The sequence below is a fragment of the Diprion similis genome, chromosome 6, assembly GCF_021155765.1.
Source record: "Diprion similis isolate iyDipSimi1 chromosome 6, iyDipSimi1.1, whole genome shotgun sequence".
NCBI lineage: Eukaryota > Metazoa > Arthropoda > Insecta > Hymenoptera > Diprionidae > Diprion > Diprion similis.
In genome coordinates, this window is record NC_060110.1 from 4,431,299 (window position 1) to 4,450,775 (window position 19,477).

The following is a 19,477-nucleotide window of genomic DNA, read 5'->3' on the forward strand; positions in this document are numbered from 1 at the left end:
CATGATTGGTCGAATTTTTCCTATTCCTTTTTAACTTTTTTTTTGACACTTTTGAAAACATTATGCGTACAAGAGCCCGTCGGTCGACGTCCAACTCATTAAAAATCGGGTTTAAGGTAAAATTTTCGTTGTTTTCAAAGTTTTTGGCGCCAGATTAGCAATCCAAATGATCTCTATTTGTATTCGTTTTTTTTTTAGTAAAAAAAAAGGTAAATTATCAGTTCATTCGAATGTCTGCTAACAGATTCAGCGTTTCCAACCACTAAGACCCCTGTATACCATGTTAGATCCAAATCCGTTGGTTTTTCTCGCTGGGACTGCCATATCAAGTCGGCCATTTTGGATGTTGGAAATCTGGGTCAAATTCCTAAACAGCGACCTCGAAAACCCCAAATTCTGAGACCGAATTCAGTAATTTTAGATTTCTTGGAAACCACATTATATCCGTAATTTATAATTTTCAAAATTTGACCTCAGGATCGGAATAAGTGACCTCAAAAACCATCGGGAATCAAGTTTCAAGAAAATTTATTGCTTGGTTCGCGTTTAACCCTTTCAGTCACGCAATTCAGTTACGAAAATGGAAAAAAAATCAGAATTTTGCATGGAGTATAAAAAATCGTAAAGTTTACCTCTTGGTGACCGTTGACTGCGGCGTCGTGAAGCGGAGTGTCGTCATCTAGTCCAAGAGCGTTGACAGAAGCGCCAGCTTCGATAAGAATCCGTGCCGTGCCCAACCACCCGTGGTTGCAGGCCTCGTGTAGCGGGGTCCACCCTGTGTGAAAAAAAATGGGCGTAATGTAAGTATCGTTTTTAGAGTGGAAACAGAACTTTCCCCGGCGCACAGTGAGGCCGAATCTCGAAAAGCTGGCCAAAACCTCGAAGCATCATTTTATTTGATCAAAAATTAGTAATCGGGGGTTGTTCAGACTGCTGATTACAAATCCGAAGTCAAAATTTTTATAAACAAAATGGCAGGTCCCAAATGGCAAACTCATAGATCAAAAACAAGTCGGATTTTAACAAAAATTAGTACACTGGGCTTTCGAGATCGCTGATTACAAATACGAAGCCGAAAATAAAATGTGCGATTCGATATGGTGAAGTTCTGTACCAAAAACCATTCAGATTGCGATACAAAATTGGATTTTGAGAATTTTGTCAGGTTGGATTACGAAACAATATAAGTTGTATGAAAAACGATATTGATTCAAATAAAATATACTCCAAACATTCATTAGCAGTAAACAACCAATGTTAATTAGGTTGAATAAGGATCGAAATATTTTTTTCCGTAATTTATCATAAGGAATGTAATCCGTAATACGTACAGGTATACATTTGTTATTATTAACAATAAGGAGTAAAATACTATTGAAAATATAAGACGCTTAAACTGGTTTAAGTGTGGCACGAGACGCCATCTTACTTTTTTACCATAAAAGCTGAACAGTTGCCGCATGAACGTAGGACCACACCGAAAATCGTACACCATGGGCAAGTGGACACCTATGGTCAGTCGATTGTTGCAAATTTAATTAGTTAAGAGTATAAACCAAAGCCCTAAATTCTTTTTTGATCACACGTTATAAGGATATACATAACTTTTAGGTTAGGTCAAAGCAGAAGTCGCCTTAGCGCGGAAGGCTAGTCAAGGCTAACGTTCGACAGAACTAACATCACTAATAAAAAAAAATGCCCACCCTCTCCTTTCAGTACAACATGCACCTTCTCACCACCCGACCCAACATTCAAAATCCCGGAAATCGAATCTTCATTTTTGAGGTTGCTTGTCGGGATTTGGTCCCACTGAGCATCGGTATTCACAATATGGACCATTCAAACAATTTTCTATTGGGGGAAAGAATACAGTCCGACCTCTCAATATAAGAACGCCAAAGCCCCTGACGAAAAGATTTTTTCCGCGAATTTGAGTAGCTCCATCCTGCGTGCGCTCCTCACTCACTGACTCTCTCTTTCTTCTAATCTAGGCTGAGCGTTCTTATTGAGAGTTTTGCAAGCGAATAATTGGAGCTTTGAGGTTGAGTCGGAGTGAGGGAAGTGCGCGAGCGAGAAACTGGGGGAGCGTTTTTATTGAGAGAGCGGACTGTAGTATATTAGGTTACCATGCAGTGTGGAAAGTGCGCGATTCTCGATGTGTGTGGAATTTGCAGCGTGAGTCGCAAAGGCGAATGCTGCGTACACACGAATCGAGTGTGAAGTTGGCGACATGAATATACTAGTGTGAACGTACATTATTAGAAATGCGATGTTAAATGTAACACCGAAAATGTTCTTTAGAAGTCCACACCATTTTGGTGTTGATTTTAAAACCACTTGATGTCAAGAATCGAACGATTTACACCGATAATGTTTAATTTTACACTAATCGGTGTGGACTTTTATTGATACCGTGAATTTTATAATAGTGCAGCATGAGCCAAGGCGAGCGTTGTAATCGCACGAGTCAGATATCGCCCATCCACACGTGTGACACACGCTGTTTCCCAGCACCTGCATGTCAGGAAAGTTTGATTTGAGAAGGCACGAAGGTGCCACTGATAGCGGGTAAAATTGGGATTAGGTAACTTGCGCTTAAGGAGACGTTATATTTTGTCAGTAGAAAATTTTTGTAATTTTTGTGGAACTGACAAATCAATTGGAGAAATATATTTTTTGAGTCTATAATTTTTCTGAAATATATTTCAGTCTTCAGATAAAAATTTTTTTTATATTTGGAGGGTTAAAATATATGTCAGAAAATTTATAGACTCATAAAATGTTTTTTTTTATTAATCTATCAGTGCCATAAAAATTATTCTAATTTACGACCTGGAAACCGTAAAGCCCTCTTATTGTTAACGAGACGGTGCGTAAAACTGAGTAATTCGAATGCGCGCATTTGCCAAAACAAGTCCTTGTGTGTAAAATACAGCATTTCAATTTTGCCCATGCACCAGCGTCGTAATAGTTTTACCGCACTGTTCGGAAATAGGGCACTTTACGCACGCTCTACAGATTCTGTTGAAATGAATTGTACCACCAAAGGCAGAATTCGTGGATGATGGGATTGTCAGGCTTTTAAATAACAACACTGTCATATTACAGATAATTTAATGACTATGACGTGCTCGGGCGTAAAAACCCTCACGAAGAAGAGGGAAAAGTCCGCGCAAGCCGGTTGGTTACAGCAAATTTATTGGACAGAAGTGACATCGGATCTAATTACACAAAGGGGAGGACCCGCTAGTGGTCAACCTTAATCTCTAACTCAATGGACGCTACCTAAGAGAGCTCTCTTATTTTATTGTTAGTCTAGTCCTAGTACTGTTGCTCCTGGTACATGGAACGTCCCTAATTAGGAGTGGAAAATAATAATATAGGCAAACCCGATTGAGAGTAAGACAACTTACGGAACACGTGCCAGGTTGCGCTCGTCCGCACTCGTTCACTGCCGAAATTTATCTACCAAAATCCGCGCGCTTGTGGTTATCAGGTCGCCAAGCGGCACCCGCCTGCCCTCTGGTTTTGAGCACGGAAACTACAGACTACTCGAGGTGCACCACGCCTTAAGCTACACTGAGTGCGAACGGATTCCGAAAGTGCGACTTTCCACACAGTTGTAGGAAAAAAATACGTTTCTCATATTGTGTTGTCAAGAAAGAGGAGAGAAGATCGGATCGAGCTTTCACAGATCCGTAAGATTGCAAATGCAAAATAGTCGATGATAAAAAATAAATGTACATACGCGCTCGTTTCGACCAGAGTCAGCTGGTGCCGCAGATATGTCGTAATTTTTACTCAACTGTGTTTATAATCAAGCTTAAGGATTATGATTTTTTATGCTTTGTTTTCAGGGTTGGTTTTTGCACTTTATACTTACTGTAACGATTGGTGTTTACCACGAAAATTCAATTTGGGTTTGAATATTTCTGGTTTTGGGCACAGAATTTATATGATTTTTTTCATAATTTTCAAAAATGTTGCAATCATTGTCAAATATCATTTAAGGCGCTCCGGCGGCGCCGGGAAGAGTTCGAAAAATTTGAAAAAAATTCAAATGCTTTTCAGAATTGGAACAACAATGTAAAAAATCACGGAGCAAATCCAAGAGAATGAAGGTCAGACCTTAGCCGAATTGTCGTGGAATGCCTCATATATAGGTATTGATCGATAGAATTATTGCATAGAGAAATTTCTAACCGAGGTTACTATACAGGCCTCAGCTATCTACGTATCATCCCATAACCAAAAAACAGATTTCTGCATATAAAATGAAAACATCGTGTTGTTGACATCTTGTATTTTTCTTAAAGGATTCAAAGGATTTCAAGAGATTTCCAGAAAAGTGTACACCATATTTTTCGAGTGATTAACTCTTCGGAAAAAGAACAATACTCTCCTTGTCCTATGGGTTACATAGATGTACGAATATCTGTAATATACCGGGAGTGTTCGGTCCTGCATGGTCAAATATTCTGTTTATAGTTTTATTGTACGGGTCAAAAATAATTTTCTAAGAATTTATATCATTAAACTGACTCATCGAATTTCCGAAACCATAAGGGAAGGTAATCCATGGTCAGTCCTGACCCCACGGGCTTTCACGTGTCATAAACAACGCACATCAATTGTTCAAGAAGGAACCATGCCTGAAAAGGTAGCAGAAACAAAGCCGAAACGGTTAATGAATTCGGGACCTTTGACTTTCCCCATTTACGGCGTCCAGGTGCTTGCCATACCCATCGCCATGGGCTACCCGTTAAGGGTCCTACGCCTAGGACCTCGCGAATGTGACGTAAGCGTCTGGGTTTTTTCCAACCCCTACCGGACCACGATTGGAGGAACCTGGCATTGCCTCCTAAGGCGTGCATTTTGTTAAACCATAAGTTAATTGCCAGAGAACCATCTTGGACTGCATTTCTACTCTGGCTCTTTCGTTGCAGTCCCTCAGACGTACTTCAGTATGTTGTAAATTCTAGGAATAATCAGTTAGAATCAACTCTAATAATATTCGGTATTTTAACTGCAAACCTACACATGTAACTTGAATTTCTGAATAAATTACTTATTTGTTTTTAAATGTGATTTACTATTCACCACGAGAAAATAATACGCCCCTGGGACACTTATCCTAGGATACGAACAGGGAGACTCTTGGGAAAAGGCCGACTCTGAGTCACGCGGTCACCGCCAACATCAACACACGCATAACTTTTACGTGACCGAGTCTAGCGGACAAATACTAAGTACGCATTTTGAAATTTGTGCGTGTATTGGTGATGGCGGTGCCACGTGGCTTGGAGTCAGCCCTCTGACCAAAGGCTCCCGTACATGCATAGGCACATGGATATCAAATGTAGACTCTATCTCGTTATTATTGTTGATAAAAGTCAAGCGAGTGCAAGGACGGTTCGGATTTCGGTACGAAATGAAATATTGGGCACCGCATACAACACTCCAGCTCTCTCTCTCTCTCTTCCTCGAATCAATAACATATTTGTTCAATAACTCTCGAAACGGGCTTCGAATCGTGAGTTGTCGCAAAGGGCGCGGTCTTGGATTATGATTGTGTTGCAGAGTATACCGTCTGCAATTCAAAGTCAATGGATTGTCTTCTTATGAATCAGTCATGCACCCGCCACATAATTAAGGGTATGAGAAACAAGTTTTCCTAAAGTATGATGCAACCTGCGTTCCATCAGGATCATTTTCACAGATTGAATGAACACTACGGCAGTGTGAACGAGCAGAAAGTAACTTGACGTGACTTCAAGATGACTTCAAATGACTTTACATGACTCCATGTGGAAGGATTTTGCTGTCATAGGTTTCTCCTCTGGTGCTTGTCAGGAATGCAACGAGAGACTGATTGTGAGTATCGAAGCTGGTGAAGCAACAACAAACCATTAATTTGGGCTAAGAGCCATGGAGAATGAGTCGTGCGAGACGTTATAGCCATGAGACACTCAAAGTCTGATCCTGGTTGCATTTGGTCGTTCTTCAAAATTTTTTTTTCAATTTAAAGATGAATCTGGCAGACCGTCTGAATCAAAAGTTAGGAAAAATGAATGAACCATTTAAAAAATTCCCTTTAGCAATGTGTTTTGCTCCAATGATAGTAAACACAAATGAAACAACATCCCCACTATTTAACAGAAATCATTCCAATAACACAAACTACAATATCAACATTTTTCTTTCAACTAAACATGTAGTAAAGAACCTTATTGATTCCAATTTCTTCGCGGTCCTACTTAGAACGGCGAGTTTGGAATTCAACGAGTGTCGTGACAAGTCTAGAGCGGAGCTAAGGTTCGAGGACGAATTAGGGGAAGCAGCCCCCCACTGAGAGTGCGGACTCTACCAGAAATTCGTACATTATAGTAACAGACTTATTTTCCGTTGCAATATAACGGTTATCACGATTCTCTAACACCATTCTTACACTAAAACTACAGTACAATGTTCTATAGTGTTCTATATAGTATATATAAAACTCATGATTCTCATACTACCACGGTAAATCCATCTGGTACTACTACGTAATCATTAAGATGGTCCGCAAAAAGGTCATTTTTGAATTTCAAGCGGCTCATCCACCAAATCTGTTACGAATAATTAAAAATTGATGTTCTATTTTTTTCCGATTTTTATCTTGACTCTAACCGTGCTCCGCATTTAACCCTGGGGTATTTCACGTGACCGGACAATAAAAAAAAAACCTGAGGTTCTGAAATTTGTTCATATTTGACATAAGAAGAAAAAACTATGAAAGTCTATTCCTGAACGCTACGAAGAGTTTGAAAAATATTTGGGGTGAAATTCACCCTGAGTGACCAATTGGGGTTAATCATACGCTAGTTTTTCGTATAGGAATATACGATCATTTTCACTAACACACAATCACGTGATGCACATTTTTGGGTTCTAACTGATCACTCATATCCAAAATGATATTTTCCATCCTCAATTACTCAAAGTTTTCACGTAAGAGTTATCAACTGGCAATACGGAGTAAAATCAAATGATTTCATCTCCTTGACCAGTTGTTAGAAAACTTGAAGCTCTTATAGAAGGCACAGAAGAATCTGTATTTATTTCATTTATTAAAGTTAATTTAGACTGGTTCACTTGATGTAGCGTCGCTGACTGAACCGAGACGAAGGAGAGGCAATTTTTTAAACGAATGAGGTCGTATGCTTGGAATGGATCGATTTCGACACGAGTTATCTCATACGTGAATGCAACTTTGATATTTCAGTATTAACGCTCCCACCATTCATTCATCGCAGATAAAATACTCCGGACAAGAACGCCGGAAGTTTTTGAGGATCTTGGTTAGATAAATTCCGAATGCCTAAATTTTCACCCCAAATGTATGATCCGCATATATATATATTACACATACATTTATTCTTGGAGGAATTGAGAAAGTTTGGAATTCTGAATTCCTTGCTGAAAACGCACCAAGTTCTTTACATTCCTGTTCCAAAAGATGGGTGTGAATATTTGGCTTGATCATTCAAAACATCAGCTGAAGTCGCAGGTGTGCCCTAATTCAATATGGAATTCCGTGAAGATTCGATGAGTAGTAAAAATACGAGCATATATGGGAAGTTCCAGATATAATCGACTTGACCGACGTTTTGGATTTATCGAAAAGCGAATGTATTTTTCGCTCAAAGTTTTGGAGAATACTTGCCTGTTAGTGTAAAAAAGAAAGTATGAATTTCACTATGAAGCCAGATTTAGTTCGAAATCTGAATCTTTTGTTTCATGATTTTCCTGAAATCGTATGTGTCGTACTGTATTGTCATCGAATCGCTCTAGAAATAATTCTGAAATATAGATGGAAATTTATAAAAATATTGTATAATTTTTATTTGGTATAAACATGTATTATATAATTTATCGTTTTTGCAGTAAACTGTGAAAGAATAAAATTCGTAGATTCTAAACTAACAATAAATCCAGCCCTATAATGAAATCTGCCCATGCGTTTTTCACACTAATACAAGAGTACAATTTTCTGAAACGTAAAGCAGCAAAAAACGTATAATTTTCGTAGTAAATAAATCCAAGGAACTAGAGAGTTTTAAAAATAGTGAACAATTTTCAGGGAACGTCATTTTTTTGCATATCGCAACTTTGAGATTCGTTTAAATAAGCTGAAACTTTGTTTTTAGTCCCAACTTTTTTTTCGAATCTTCTATAATATTCGAGTTATACTTATAAGCAAATCCTCGGATACTACGTGGATTTTCGCACATATTAAACTTGCCACTAACGTCTAAGTGCCATTGAATAAAATTGATAAATAAAAATTTCCAGCTATGAGAGGGTCAGGGTTTTGGTCAGCCCTACTGTGCATGGAATTCCCAATACGCTTCAACGGAGGAAAGAGAATTGCAGGTCAGCTTTAAGCTGGTCGGTTCCGAAACATCGTCTCTCCTCCCGCCCAAGGCACGGCTGTAGAAATAAATGTATAGGGCGTTCAAATCGAGAAATACATACATACATATATGTACTGTAAGCCCAGGATTATTCTGAAGAATACATCAAAGGTACGGGGAAACTCGCGTTATATTACGTATTAAAGTCCGACGGTTTGAAAAAGGGCGCGAAAAAGTGTTGCAAAGAATTCATCTGAATGTTACATTCCTGTTGTACAGAGTAACATTTTTTTAATGACGTTTACTACGATCCAAGGTTCCAGTTTTAGAAATCTGAGTACAGAGACCGGGGAAAAAATTTCTTTGAACTGAAAATTTCTCTCACCCTTTTTAATCCCGTGTAAGTCAAAAACGTGATCTTCAAAAAACTTGGAAAATTTTTTTAAGGATGTTGATGTAATTTATACGTGTATAGTTTATAACATAGAAAATGCAGTGGTATATACTAAATAAAATAATTAGAGTTGAGAATATAGAAGAAAACCATTATGCAGAAGCAGTAAAAATGAAAAACATGTTTGGTCCATTCTAACAGCACACGAAAAGCCTAAATCCATCAGTGAACGTCAAAGCACCATGATTTTGAAAGACCAGAATAAAAAAAAAGTTAATTATAATACGTATTGATTTATTCGAGGGTTATAACTGTATATGAGTCATTCCACGTCAAACCGAACGGGATCAACTTAATACATCAAACAATTTTTATTTTATTTTTTTCGCCCCTAATTTAGAAGTTAAGGGGGTTGAAATTTCGGAAAAACGGCAAGAAGTCGAAATCAAACTCAGGTTACAGAATGTTACTCAATTAATTTTACATTTTGCAAGGTTGATTCATTGTTCCGTACTCTACAATGAATTTATTGAAATACTTATTATAATAATACTGAAAATGTCATGGGATTCTGAAAAATTGGCAATCGATAAATTCCAAAGGTTGGTGCCGAATGGCACTTCTTCGCTACCTCGCATGGAAAGGGGCCTTGTGATGGCTTAGGAGGAGCCCTCAAAAGACTAACAGCTAAGTCTGCAAAAATTCTTTTCATGGGCGCAGAATAACCAAAATATAAAAAATATTATTTTAGAATTTTCTCGTCACACCGACTACCGAAGCGAAGCAGCTGCATTGCAAACTCGTTTCAAGAAAGCTAAATTAGTTCGTACTGTACTGTAACAATATAATTACCTATATATTAGGTAGAAAATGACATCTTTTTAACAACTTTTGAAAAAAACTCCGAACTGACAATGAGAGGAACCGGTGAAACCAAATCTTTTTTGATTAGTCTCCTGATTCAATATTTGGAATTTGAAACAATTTCAATCCACGGTTTCTCAGGATTTCAAGACTGCGCGGGAGACTTGTTACGCGTCTAATATAAACATGAGCTTATTAATCGTGTCACGTTGTACTTTGACTAGACGGTCTGCGCGTGGAATGCAGATAAACTCCGGAGCGATCGACGATGAGCAACACTTATACAACCATGATTCCAATTTTGTGGGTAAAGAATTTTTTACAGGTCAACTTTTTTACTGCCATGTTTTTTTTGAGCTTTAATTAATTCTTTTGTCGTTATAACAGACTAGAAGAACTGCAAAATTTAATACGTGTTACTATTCTATACGATTACGGTCACTCGTAATATATTTTGTTCAAACTATTGCGTTAAGGATACACTCTCAACAAAAAGTGAGTCCCGTTCACAATATTGAATAGCTCATGATAAGATAAAACTCTGAAAAAATCAACCACAACAAAGACGATAAGAAAATTAAAGTTGAATAACAATTATGCTCGAAAGTTGTCAATAAATTGTTTAAACAAAATATAGTTTAACAAATTTCAGGGAATGTTTTTTTTTTTTTTTGTTATGTGGAATGAATTCGTTGATTTTTCTGAATACACATGAATTTTTAAAGAACTTTCTGATATTTTCGAGAGCGAAAATTAATCAAGAGTATCGATTTAACAAATTCAGCAACGTGTAATTTTAATCTTCGTGTTTAAAATCAACTGTAATGTGCGGAGGCTAACAATTTTAAAAAACTGTTCACGTAAAATACATTCAAAACTGAAAATTTCATGCGTTCAGATGTTTTTATTTTTGTTTGAATCAGCTATGTTTTCAATACGAAAAAAGGAACATTTTAATTGTATAAAATGAAACTCGCTCTTTCAAGAATCTGTAATTAAGTAACGATAGTTCTCGTCAAAAACCGATCTGAGAATTCAGAAAGTGAAAACGAAAATTGTGAGAAAAAAATAAATTCAAGTTTTTGGCAGGTTTTCAGGTGTTATATTATCATACGAAAAATTCCTGTGGAAATAAAAAATTTCTACGATCATTATTTTACGGAGTTGACATGGAACACCTCATACGTAAGTCTTTCTTTTCTTAAACGAGTCATCCATGGTCTTTGCCTGTTGAACATCGCCGCCGCAAGCATATGTTCGAAGTTATAAGGGTGAACAGCGGAATCTTAAGGATGAATCGAAAGCTTAAGAGAGAGAAAAGAAGTTCGAAATATCTCTAACAATGTTATTTTTGACAGAAGTCGTGAACACGGATGAAACAATATCTGCACTATCTGATAAAAACGAATTCGAGCAAATTCAACCACCACAAACTAAGATTCAAAAATTTGGTAAAGGTATTATAATTCAATCGTTCAAAATAATAGGACTCTGGTGTTTCTGATCCGATTCTAAATTTTTCGGCCTCATTTTTTTGGAATTTGTATACGCTTAGATGACCTTAAAAAAATTTTCAACAGTCATCTCTACAGTGGATAAAAAAAAGTGTAAAAAATTTTCGAGAATTTAATATATACCAAAACGTAAGATCTTCATATTTTTCAGCCGACTTTTACAAATCTAACCAGCGAGTAAAATGAGCCAAAGAGCATTATAATCGGATGAAAAGCGCCAGAGTAAACCATCGTGAACGTTCTAGTTACAAAAAATATACCAAAATTCTTGATATCTATACTTGTATTTTTCAATTTTGGTCAGATTAATTTCAATCACATAGTTAGGATGTTATTCCTTTTCCGTTCACGACTATTGGCGGAAACAATAACGCTGGAAGCATTTTAAAACAGTTTTTTCTTCTCTTTTCCAAACTTTTTATTCAGACGGTTAGAACAATTCATCCTTAAACCGAATTGAAAATACGAAACCGTCCTCTTTAAACGCTATCCGCTCCAGTATACCCCGCAAACGACCATTCCAAATTCTTTGTCGAAACTTTGCCCAATTCAGTTGTCTTCTCTATCTCTGGACTCTCAGTGAGTGGGGGAAGAACTGCGACGACGACGGTTCGTCAGGGGATGCTAGGCTGACTGGCATTGTAACCCCCCCCCCACACGGAACTGGCGACGGCGAACAGGTAACGTACAGGTGCCCCCCCCCCCCTTCTGCCCTCCCCCACCCCCACCTTCACGTTCATCCCTCTTTTGCCCGACGACTGCTCGCCAGTAACGGCTTTGCAGACTGCAACTGGCGCCCGAATGGACCACAAATACATGACGATGATTTTTTGAATATTTATTGTTCGACCCAAGTATTAAATGAAAAGTTTGTTTCAGCTTGAACTGACTAAAATTTTTTTAAATCCAACAAATTTTCACATTGGTATTGGATATTGTTAATAAACAAATGCTAATTTAATTTGAATTAATACGTTTTTCACCCTATACTTTATCTACTTAATGTAAATTGAATAGGTTTTTGTTAGAGTAATATGACTCGTTAGTATTATACGTATGCATATGAGTTCCAAGAACGTATTTTTTCGGGGGACAAATTCATTGATTGTCAGTTTAATATAAGGAATATTTTTTTAAATTAAATAGTCTTATTTTACATATTGATTTTTTTTTTAATCGAAAAAATTGAATTTTTGCATTTCGTGAAATCAAATAAATACTTTGATTACATTTTTAGAACATTTTCTTATTGACTTTTCTATTCGACTTATACATTTTTCAGAAGATCATGATTAGCACAAAGTTACAACCAACATAATTTGCTCATAAATGTTATGTTTACATTTTTTTCAAAATTCTACAAATAAAATCGTCTCTAAATTACTTGTCGCAGAAATTTACTTTTACAGATCTTATGAAACGCCCTCTTTAAGGCGTTCGCAGTTTATTGAGGCACACTGAACTGAGTTACGAATTTTTCCTTAAGTGGTTAAAAAAAAGTCTTGGAACGAATAATTTTTTTACCCTTTCCAAATTAATTAACATACAGCAATATTAAAGTATTTGTACAGGCATGCATTGGTACATACTATACATGCACCTGTTGCGATTTTCATGGTGAACCATAAACTTTGGAATTATATTTAAAAAATTCAAGATGGAGGATCCAGTATGTCGGAAAAAAATTTTAAACTTAATCATGTACGGTCAAAAAACTCCATGCAGGGATTTTTGAGATTGCATAAGTCGTAATTGCAGAAAGCATAAAACCGCAAAGAAATATGTTGAGTTTTCCAAATATATAAAAAATGGATATAAAGTAGGCGGTAAGAAAACTTACCAGCATGACTTAAAGGGTTAACCATTGTACTATTATATAATAATGGATGGGATTGATTTCTTTCTTTTTTCATGCCAGAGAGTGAAGCGAGCTTTGTTTTCAGAAACAATATTATTACTGACCTCATTCACAATCCGTGGTATCGAGATTAACACTGGATGCAATATACCTACACAAATATGATGGTATAAGCCGAATAGAAAATTGTGTTATTTCCCAACTTTGGAATCGTCTGAAATTCATTAAAATGTAATAACATAAGACACACTCATATTTTTAAGTCCAACCAAGTGTCTTTCGAGGCACTTTGGAAAGTTGAAATAGTGAATTTCTTTCCAATGTGTTTTTTTTTCTTTACGATAACGTCAATAACTTCAAACTCGTTTTTATCGCCTCGCAATAACTTTTGTATCAGACGGTCCTGTGCAGCCAATCCATCCTTAATTCTTTCTGCTTAACCAACGCGGTGACACGGCCCTGTCCTCGAGTATTGATTTCCGTAGAAGCCCGTCTGCCAGACCCCTAAAACCCTGTGCGCCCCCCTTTACCACGAGATATATCCCAATCCCACCTATTGACGGAGCGAACCTTCAGGGTAAATTTGAAAACATGAATCGGCCGTTCACCTCAACGTTTCGCCATGTCGATGGTAGTCCTTCGGTAAAACGTTGAAGTCAAATCAATCTTGATTTGTTTTATTACACCGTATAGCGACAAAGTGTTTTAACGTCTCAATTTTGCAGTGTCACGTATAAGAAGCGTGGGGAATTGGGTCGATGATTTTTTCTCATTTTTTTGTTTATCCCGCAATCGATTATTACGATCCAACGAACAGAGTACCTCAAATTTTTGAAATTACTCGTCTTAAAAATTTATCGGGTCGTTTTTTTGTTTCGTCGTTGAATTTGAGAGACACAGAAATTTTTAGAAATCGCATGAAGTTAATAGCGGAGATTTTTTATTTCAGTTACACGAAGAAGTTTAACAATAAGTTATAAAAGTAACGATTGGTTGATATATACTTGGTTACAATTTCCACAAAATGTCTACCATATTTCATTCACTGTTTTGAATATTCATCAACGAGTAAAATAATCTCATTACAAGTATTTTCATAATGAAATCAGATGAAATTCCAATTATCCGATCCATCATCTTGAATTTGTAATTTCAATGGGCAAAAAAAAGAACTTTAGGGATAGGAGATCCAGAAACTGGATTTGGATGAACAGACGATCTAAGAATGTCTTCGAATTGACCCGCGGAACCTCGTTGAAGTGTCTCGTTTTCTAAGCTTCGTTAAAAAGCGTGTGCACATGAAGAATTTGTAACGCTACGAGACACTTCGTCCAAAGTGCGTGGTCACAAGAAAGAAAATAAGATGCGAAAAGAAGAGATAAAAAACACGGAGAGTAAAAAGGGGTCTTGAAAAAGAGAATGCTGCCAGCTGCGTTTGGTTTTTCTATTTTTCTCACCGCAGAATGCTCCCATGACGGATTTGCACTCTTCACTCTGACCTTACAAGTGGACACCCCAAAGTATCACCCATGATCTTACCCAGGAGAACACCAAAGGGTGTACGACTTTAGACGAATCAAAGCAGACGAGTTCAACGTTCGCAGCAGCTGTGCTGCCGGTTTCATTTTAAAATTCAATCATCAGCAAGGCTTACAGTTATGGTTACTTCCATAAGGGGAATTCTGCATATTAAAATATCTACTCTGCGAGCGCAGACTGCTTCATGCTTATTGAAAAAAATGTCGAGAGCCCGAACGCAAAGGATAGGCTTTCATGTTTTCACGTTCAATTGTGATGCTAGTTTTTGAACGTGTTGCATACTATGGATTCCGCGAGGGATTCGATACATTCGTTTATAGATTCTTTGAATTGTTTTACCCGAATTTCATGTCTCGAATTATTCCACTTTCATTAGAGTTCGCTTCAACGATTGGTCGACGATTAATTTTGATTGGACATTAAGAAGACGACTGAAAAAGTGGGTGAATTTTGGGAATTCGTATCTTGACAAATATAATTATTCATTTCGATTACAGTTTATTTTATTCGAAATTATTTAAATTATTTATTTAAACTTCATTTACTGTATATCTCTTTTTATTGCTATCCATTGATAGAAAGTAATTTTATTGACAATAAAGTCAACTCTTTCACTCGGTGACGTGCTTTGCAGTTTTCAAGACATCTAAAAAATAGCTCAAGCGATACAATTCAAATTGCGAGACAGTATTCTTGAATAATTTTATCGCCTTCGCTACGATCCCACTTCTCTTTAATCACCGTATATAGTTTTTCTTTTTTCTCTTAATCCACGAAAAAAAGTTCATAATTATTGCAAGAAAAATCAAATTTTAACTTCAAACGGTCGCAATTTTGGTGAAAAAAAAAAAAGAAAAAACAAAAATCAATTGTAGGTCTACACTTATTTACTTATAGGTATAAAAATGGGGTCGACTCGAGCCTATATATATAGGTACAATTTATAATCTGGAGAGAGGTGGACGGTTTTAGGTGCGACGAACTTATTCACACGCTCATTGATCGATCCAGCTCACCTATTTCAAAGGTTACGTAAAACTCCCGAATTCTTGGGCACCGTCAGAAACTCTGGCGTCTGGTATACCGGACAAAAGCGGACTGATGGTGAAACGATTTGGTGGCAAAGGTCACTCCACTGAAATCATTATCGTGTATCACCGCCCGGCGACGATCAAACCCACTCGTGTACTACGCGTCTAAACGATATTACGTATCCCAGATTTAGTTGAGTCAAATCGGTCTTAAAATCAACCGAGTTCTATTCCTCCAATTCTCAGATTGACAGGCGCAAAAATTGGTGAAATTGGCGTATGAATTAGGAAATAAATAAAAAATGCATGTCTGGGGTTTCACGTCATACCATTTTTCTGCAGGTTTTTTTTTTTTTAAACAAGTTTCAAAAAAGAGTTTTGCGTTTTACGGTCTCCTACAAAAAATTGTTATTGAAAAATGACGATGTCTTTATTAGTTTATTTAAACATCTTTTCGAGACGCGTTGATTGTAATAGCTGTAATAAAGTAAAAAATATCTATAACAATAATAATGAAACGATGAATGAAATTTTGAGAGTCTTCGATTAACAAATTCATTATATTATGTCATTTATAGCTATAACATGTTGAATATTTTCTCAGAGTATGATTTATTGTTGCCCGTGAATGTCACTCGAAGCGCACTCATTGTCAGGTAAAAATTGTGCGTCTGATGGCTCTGGCGGTTAGCAAGTGGCTTGGGAGTGCAAATGTGAGCTGGGATTCACGGTATATCGTTCGCATGCTGTGCGTATGCAATACCAATGCAGCGCATTGCAGAAGTAATTTCATTTCGCAAACAGCGATTACGACGAATGCAATAATGACGAACATATATTTACTCACTAAACTACAGATGAACTGATAGTTTTTCTATATGCATCGATTTGTACACCATTTGTGTCAAAATCTGCAATCGAATTATGATGTTTTATACAAAAGTAGTTACGCACTAGATTCTTTACCTAACAATAAGCATTGCACTGAAATGGCTAGTCTTAACCATTCTTCTACCTGTCTCATTGTCATTTTCATTTGCAGGACTAGCCTAACGCAAATATAGAATTAATAATACGAATACTTTGAAAATCGATGTTGATTGCATAATTGGAATATTACCCATTGCAGCAGTCAACGCAGTTGCAAATAAAACCGAACAAATGAGACAAACATTTTTAAACTATGTAAAATTTTGACCACGCCTTCAGATTGCTCGGCAAGAAGAAATCGATTTTGAAGAATAAATTTCTGTTCTATAACCATTTTTAATGTAGAGGACAGTAAGATGCATATTTGTTTGAAGCTTTTTTAAAAAAAACCTATGCAAGAAGAAATATTTTATGTGAAACTCCGGTTTACCATTTTTTACGCGTAATCCAGACTGTTTTTAATAAACAAATTAGGGGTGTGCTCGTAGTGGTCACATCTAACTACAAAAAAATCGACCTGCGATTCGAAAGAATAGAGCTCATATCCAATTTGACTGGATTCATGTACATATACGGGACATTCCATCAGATCTCAATCAAGGTTGGAAGTCATTTTTTAGATCTATTCTAGATTTTTGTACACGAAAGTACTGAGCTCAAAACACGCACTGAGAAAAATTGCATTTGTCATAGTCACTAGAAAATTCTAATTCAATGTGATCATAGTTGTAATATTGATACATTTTCCGGATATCACAATACTAAATTTGTTTGTTTAGTTTACATAGTGAATTTTGTAAGTTACATAAATCTTTGACGTGAAATTATTGTTGCCAGAACAACAAACTATCGAAATAGTTAGAAAAATTGTAGTATCATTGACCATAATTAAAAAGAATGGTATCATATCCTAAATTTTCTGCCAACTGTAACAACAATGAGGAGGATGAAGAGGTTGCCCTAGTCACTCTTTACCGACCGCGGTAATTATCACTCATTTGGACTATTACCAAAGCCTATGGGAAGTAGATGAAGTGGTCCATGCAACTAAATAAATGACTGTTGTACGCATATTACTTACTGAAGCTACGAAGATTATAACGTCAACATTATAGCTCCACGAACCAGAAATCTGACTGTCAGAAGCACACTTTTGTCTCAGTGATACGCAGCAGTTGTATAAAAATACCGCAGACAACGCAATTCTACATGCAATATCGAATGCCTTTTCAAGGATCACTCTAACGTAGCACGATTGTGTGAATGAACAAATTTTTGTACGTTCAAACCACACTTCTTTTCAATGCTTTTCAGGATATGAGTAACTTTTTTGAATTCTACTACGAGAGACCGATGCACCATCCAAATTTTAACTCTTTTAGTTTATTTATTTATTCAACAAAGGAAGAAAAGGGTGAGTTTACTAGGTCGGTAAGGGTAGGACTGCCACATGACCTTAAGCCGCAACTCTAAAGCGCAACGAACAAAGACTCAGGTGCGCATGCGCAAAGTGCTGCTATCACGCCGTCGAACTGACAGAATACCATAACCCCAATCACCTGTCCTATTTGTCGATTTTATCATGCCTGTACCGTAAAAAATACTTCATGGAGCACACCCGTAGAGTGTTTTTGAAAGCATTCGCTTTCGGCTCGCCATTACCTCACACTGAAATCATTATTTTTGCCCTAATGCTGCTTAAAGTATTATTTCTCCCCTTTCATTGTCCCTGGGGCAGATAACATTGCTGAAAATTTGACGAAACGGTGTTTTCGATTTTTCTAACTTTTGATTAGAAACACAAAATCATACTGTCTGCTGGATGGGTGAAGAGCACGATTTTTATTTCAGGGCTAACGAGTAATCGAAAGTGAACGTGAAAGAAGGGCATGAATTGTCTTACCAGCAAAATCCTTAGCGTTGGGATCTGCACCTCTTGCAAGAAGGCGTCGTACCTGAGCTTCGTCCCCTCGAATTGCAGCAACGTGCAACGGAGTTTCACCGCGTTCGTTTCTACATCGACTTCTTGAGGCTCGGTGCTGCTCACTTGAAGTACTTTGGACGCTTATACTGCTGGGACTAATCCCTCCTGAATCAGCCAAAACATAACCGTTGTTAGTTATAAGCAAAAAAAACAAGAAGTTCAATCACATATAATTGTTTTCAATTCCTTATAACTTGAGCGAAAGATGATAAAATTGTGAAGGAATAGCGGTAATAACAATGGAAATTTTTTTAATGTCATTATTTATTTATTTGTAGTAGAATCAGAAAGGCGTAGCTTTATTAACGAAAATCTTAATACCCACAAATTTTTGTGTAAGAAAAACTAGAGAATACCAGAGATTTGATTAAATCTGCATAAAAGTGTTTGCCCGGTTTTATCAAAGACTAATTTTAGGAAAGCTAAAATGTCCATCAGAAAATTTCAGTTTTTTCTTCAACATACGTTGAAAGAAAATTGACAAATAATAAATGATGTGCATGCAGTCGGTAATCAACATGAAAAAATTACTTGCAAGATTCTTTGAAATTGAACATTTTCTAGACGAAATTTTTGTACAAAGCACGTGAGCTATAATTCATCAAAACAGTACAAAGGATTCATGTTCTGGCATTTAATAGGTGATTCAATCGTGTAATTCAGCTGATATTGTTATTAATATAATTTCATTGGACGAAATTTGAGGGTGTTTCAAACTTTGTAAAGACACAGCTTTGTATTAAGTATTAAACAGGAGTAACTTTAGTCAGGGTATTTGAATGAAGCTAAGAAAATGAAAGGGAACAGTTAAGAATTAAGAAATCATAAATCTCTGGGCAGAAGTCAGACGAATCAGATGCAAACTTTTAATACATTATTTTGAACCGAACGGTAACTCTCTCCGAGGACGGCGAGCCCGCCCTCTAGTCAGGTTACGATTGAACATCTGTCTGTCAGAGTTTCCGAG

The 19,477-nt window shown here is 36.7% G+C and overlaps 1 protein-coding gene across 1 annotated transcript in view; it reads right to left on the reverse strand.

Annotated features, from left to right (window-relative positions):
- Positions 1–19,477, reverse strand: part of LOC124406599 (ankyrin repeat domain-containing protein 12) — a 38,470-nt gene that overhangs the window by 18,403 nt on the left and 590 nt on the right. Inside the window, exons 2-3 of the mRNA XM_046882055.1 lie at positions 18,430–18,615; positions 633–775 (exon numbers count right to left, since the gene is read on the reverse strand). Of these exons, the coding sequence (XP_046738011.1) occupies positions 633–775; positions 18,430–18,615 (329 nt within the window). The remainder of the gene's footprint in view (positions 1–632; positions 776–18,429; positions 18,616–19,477) is intronic.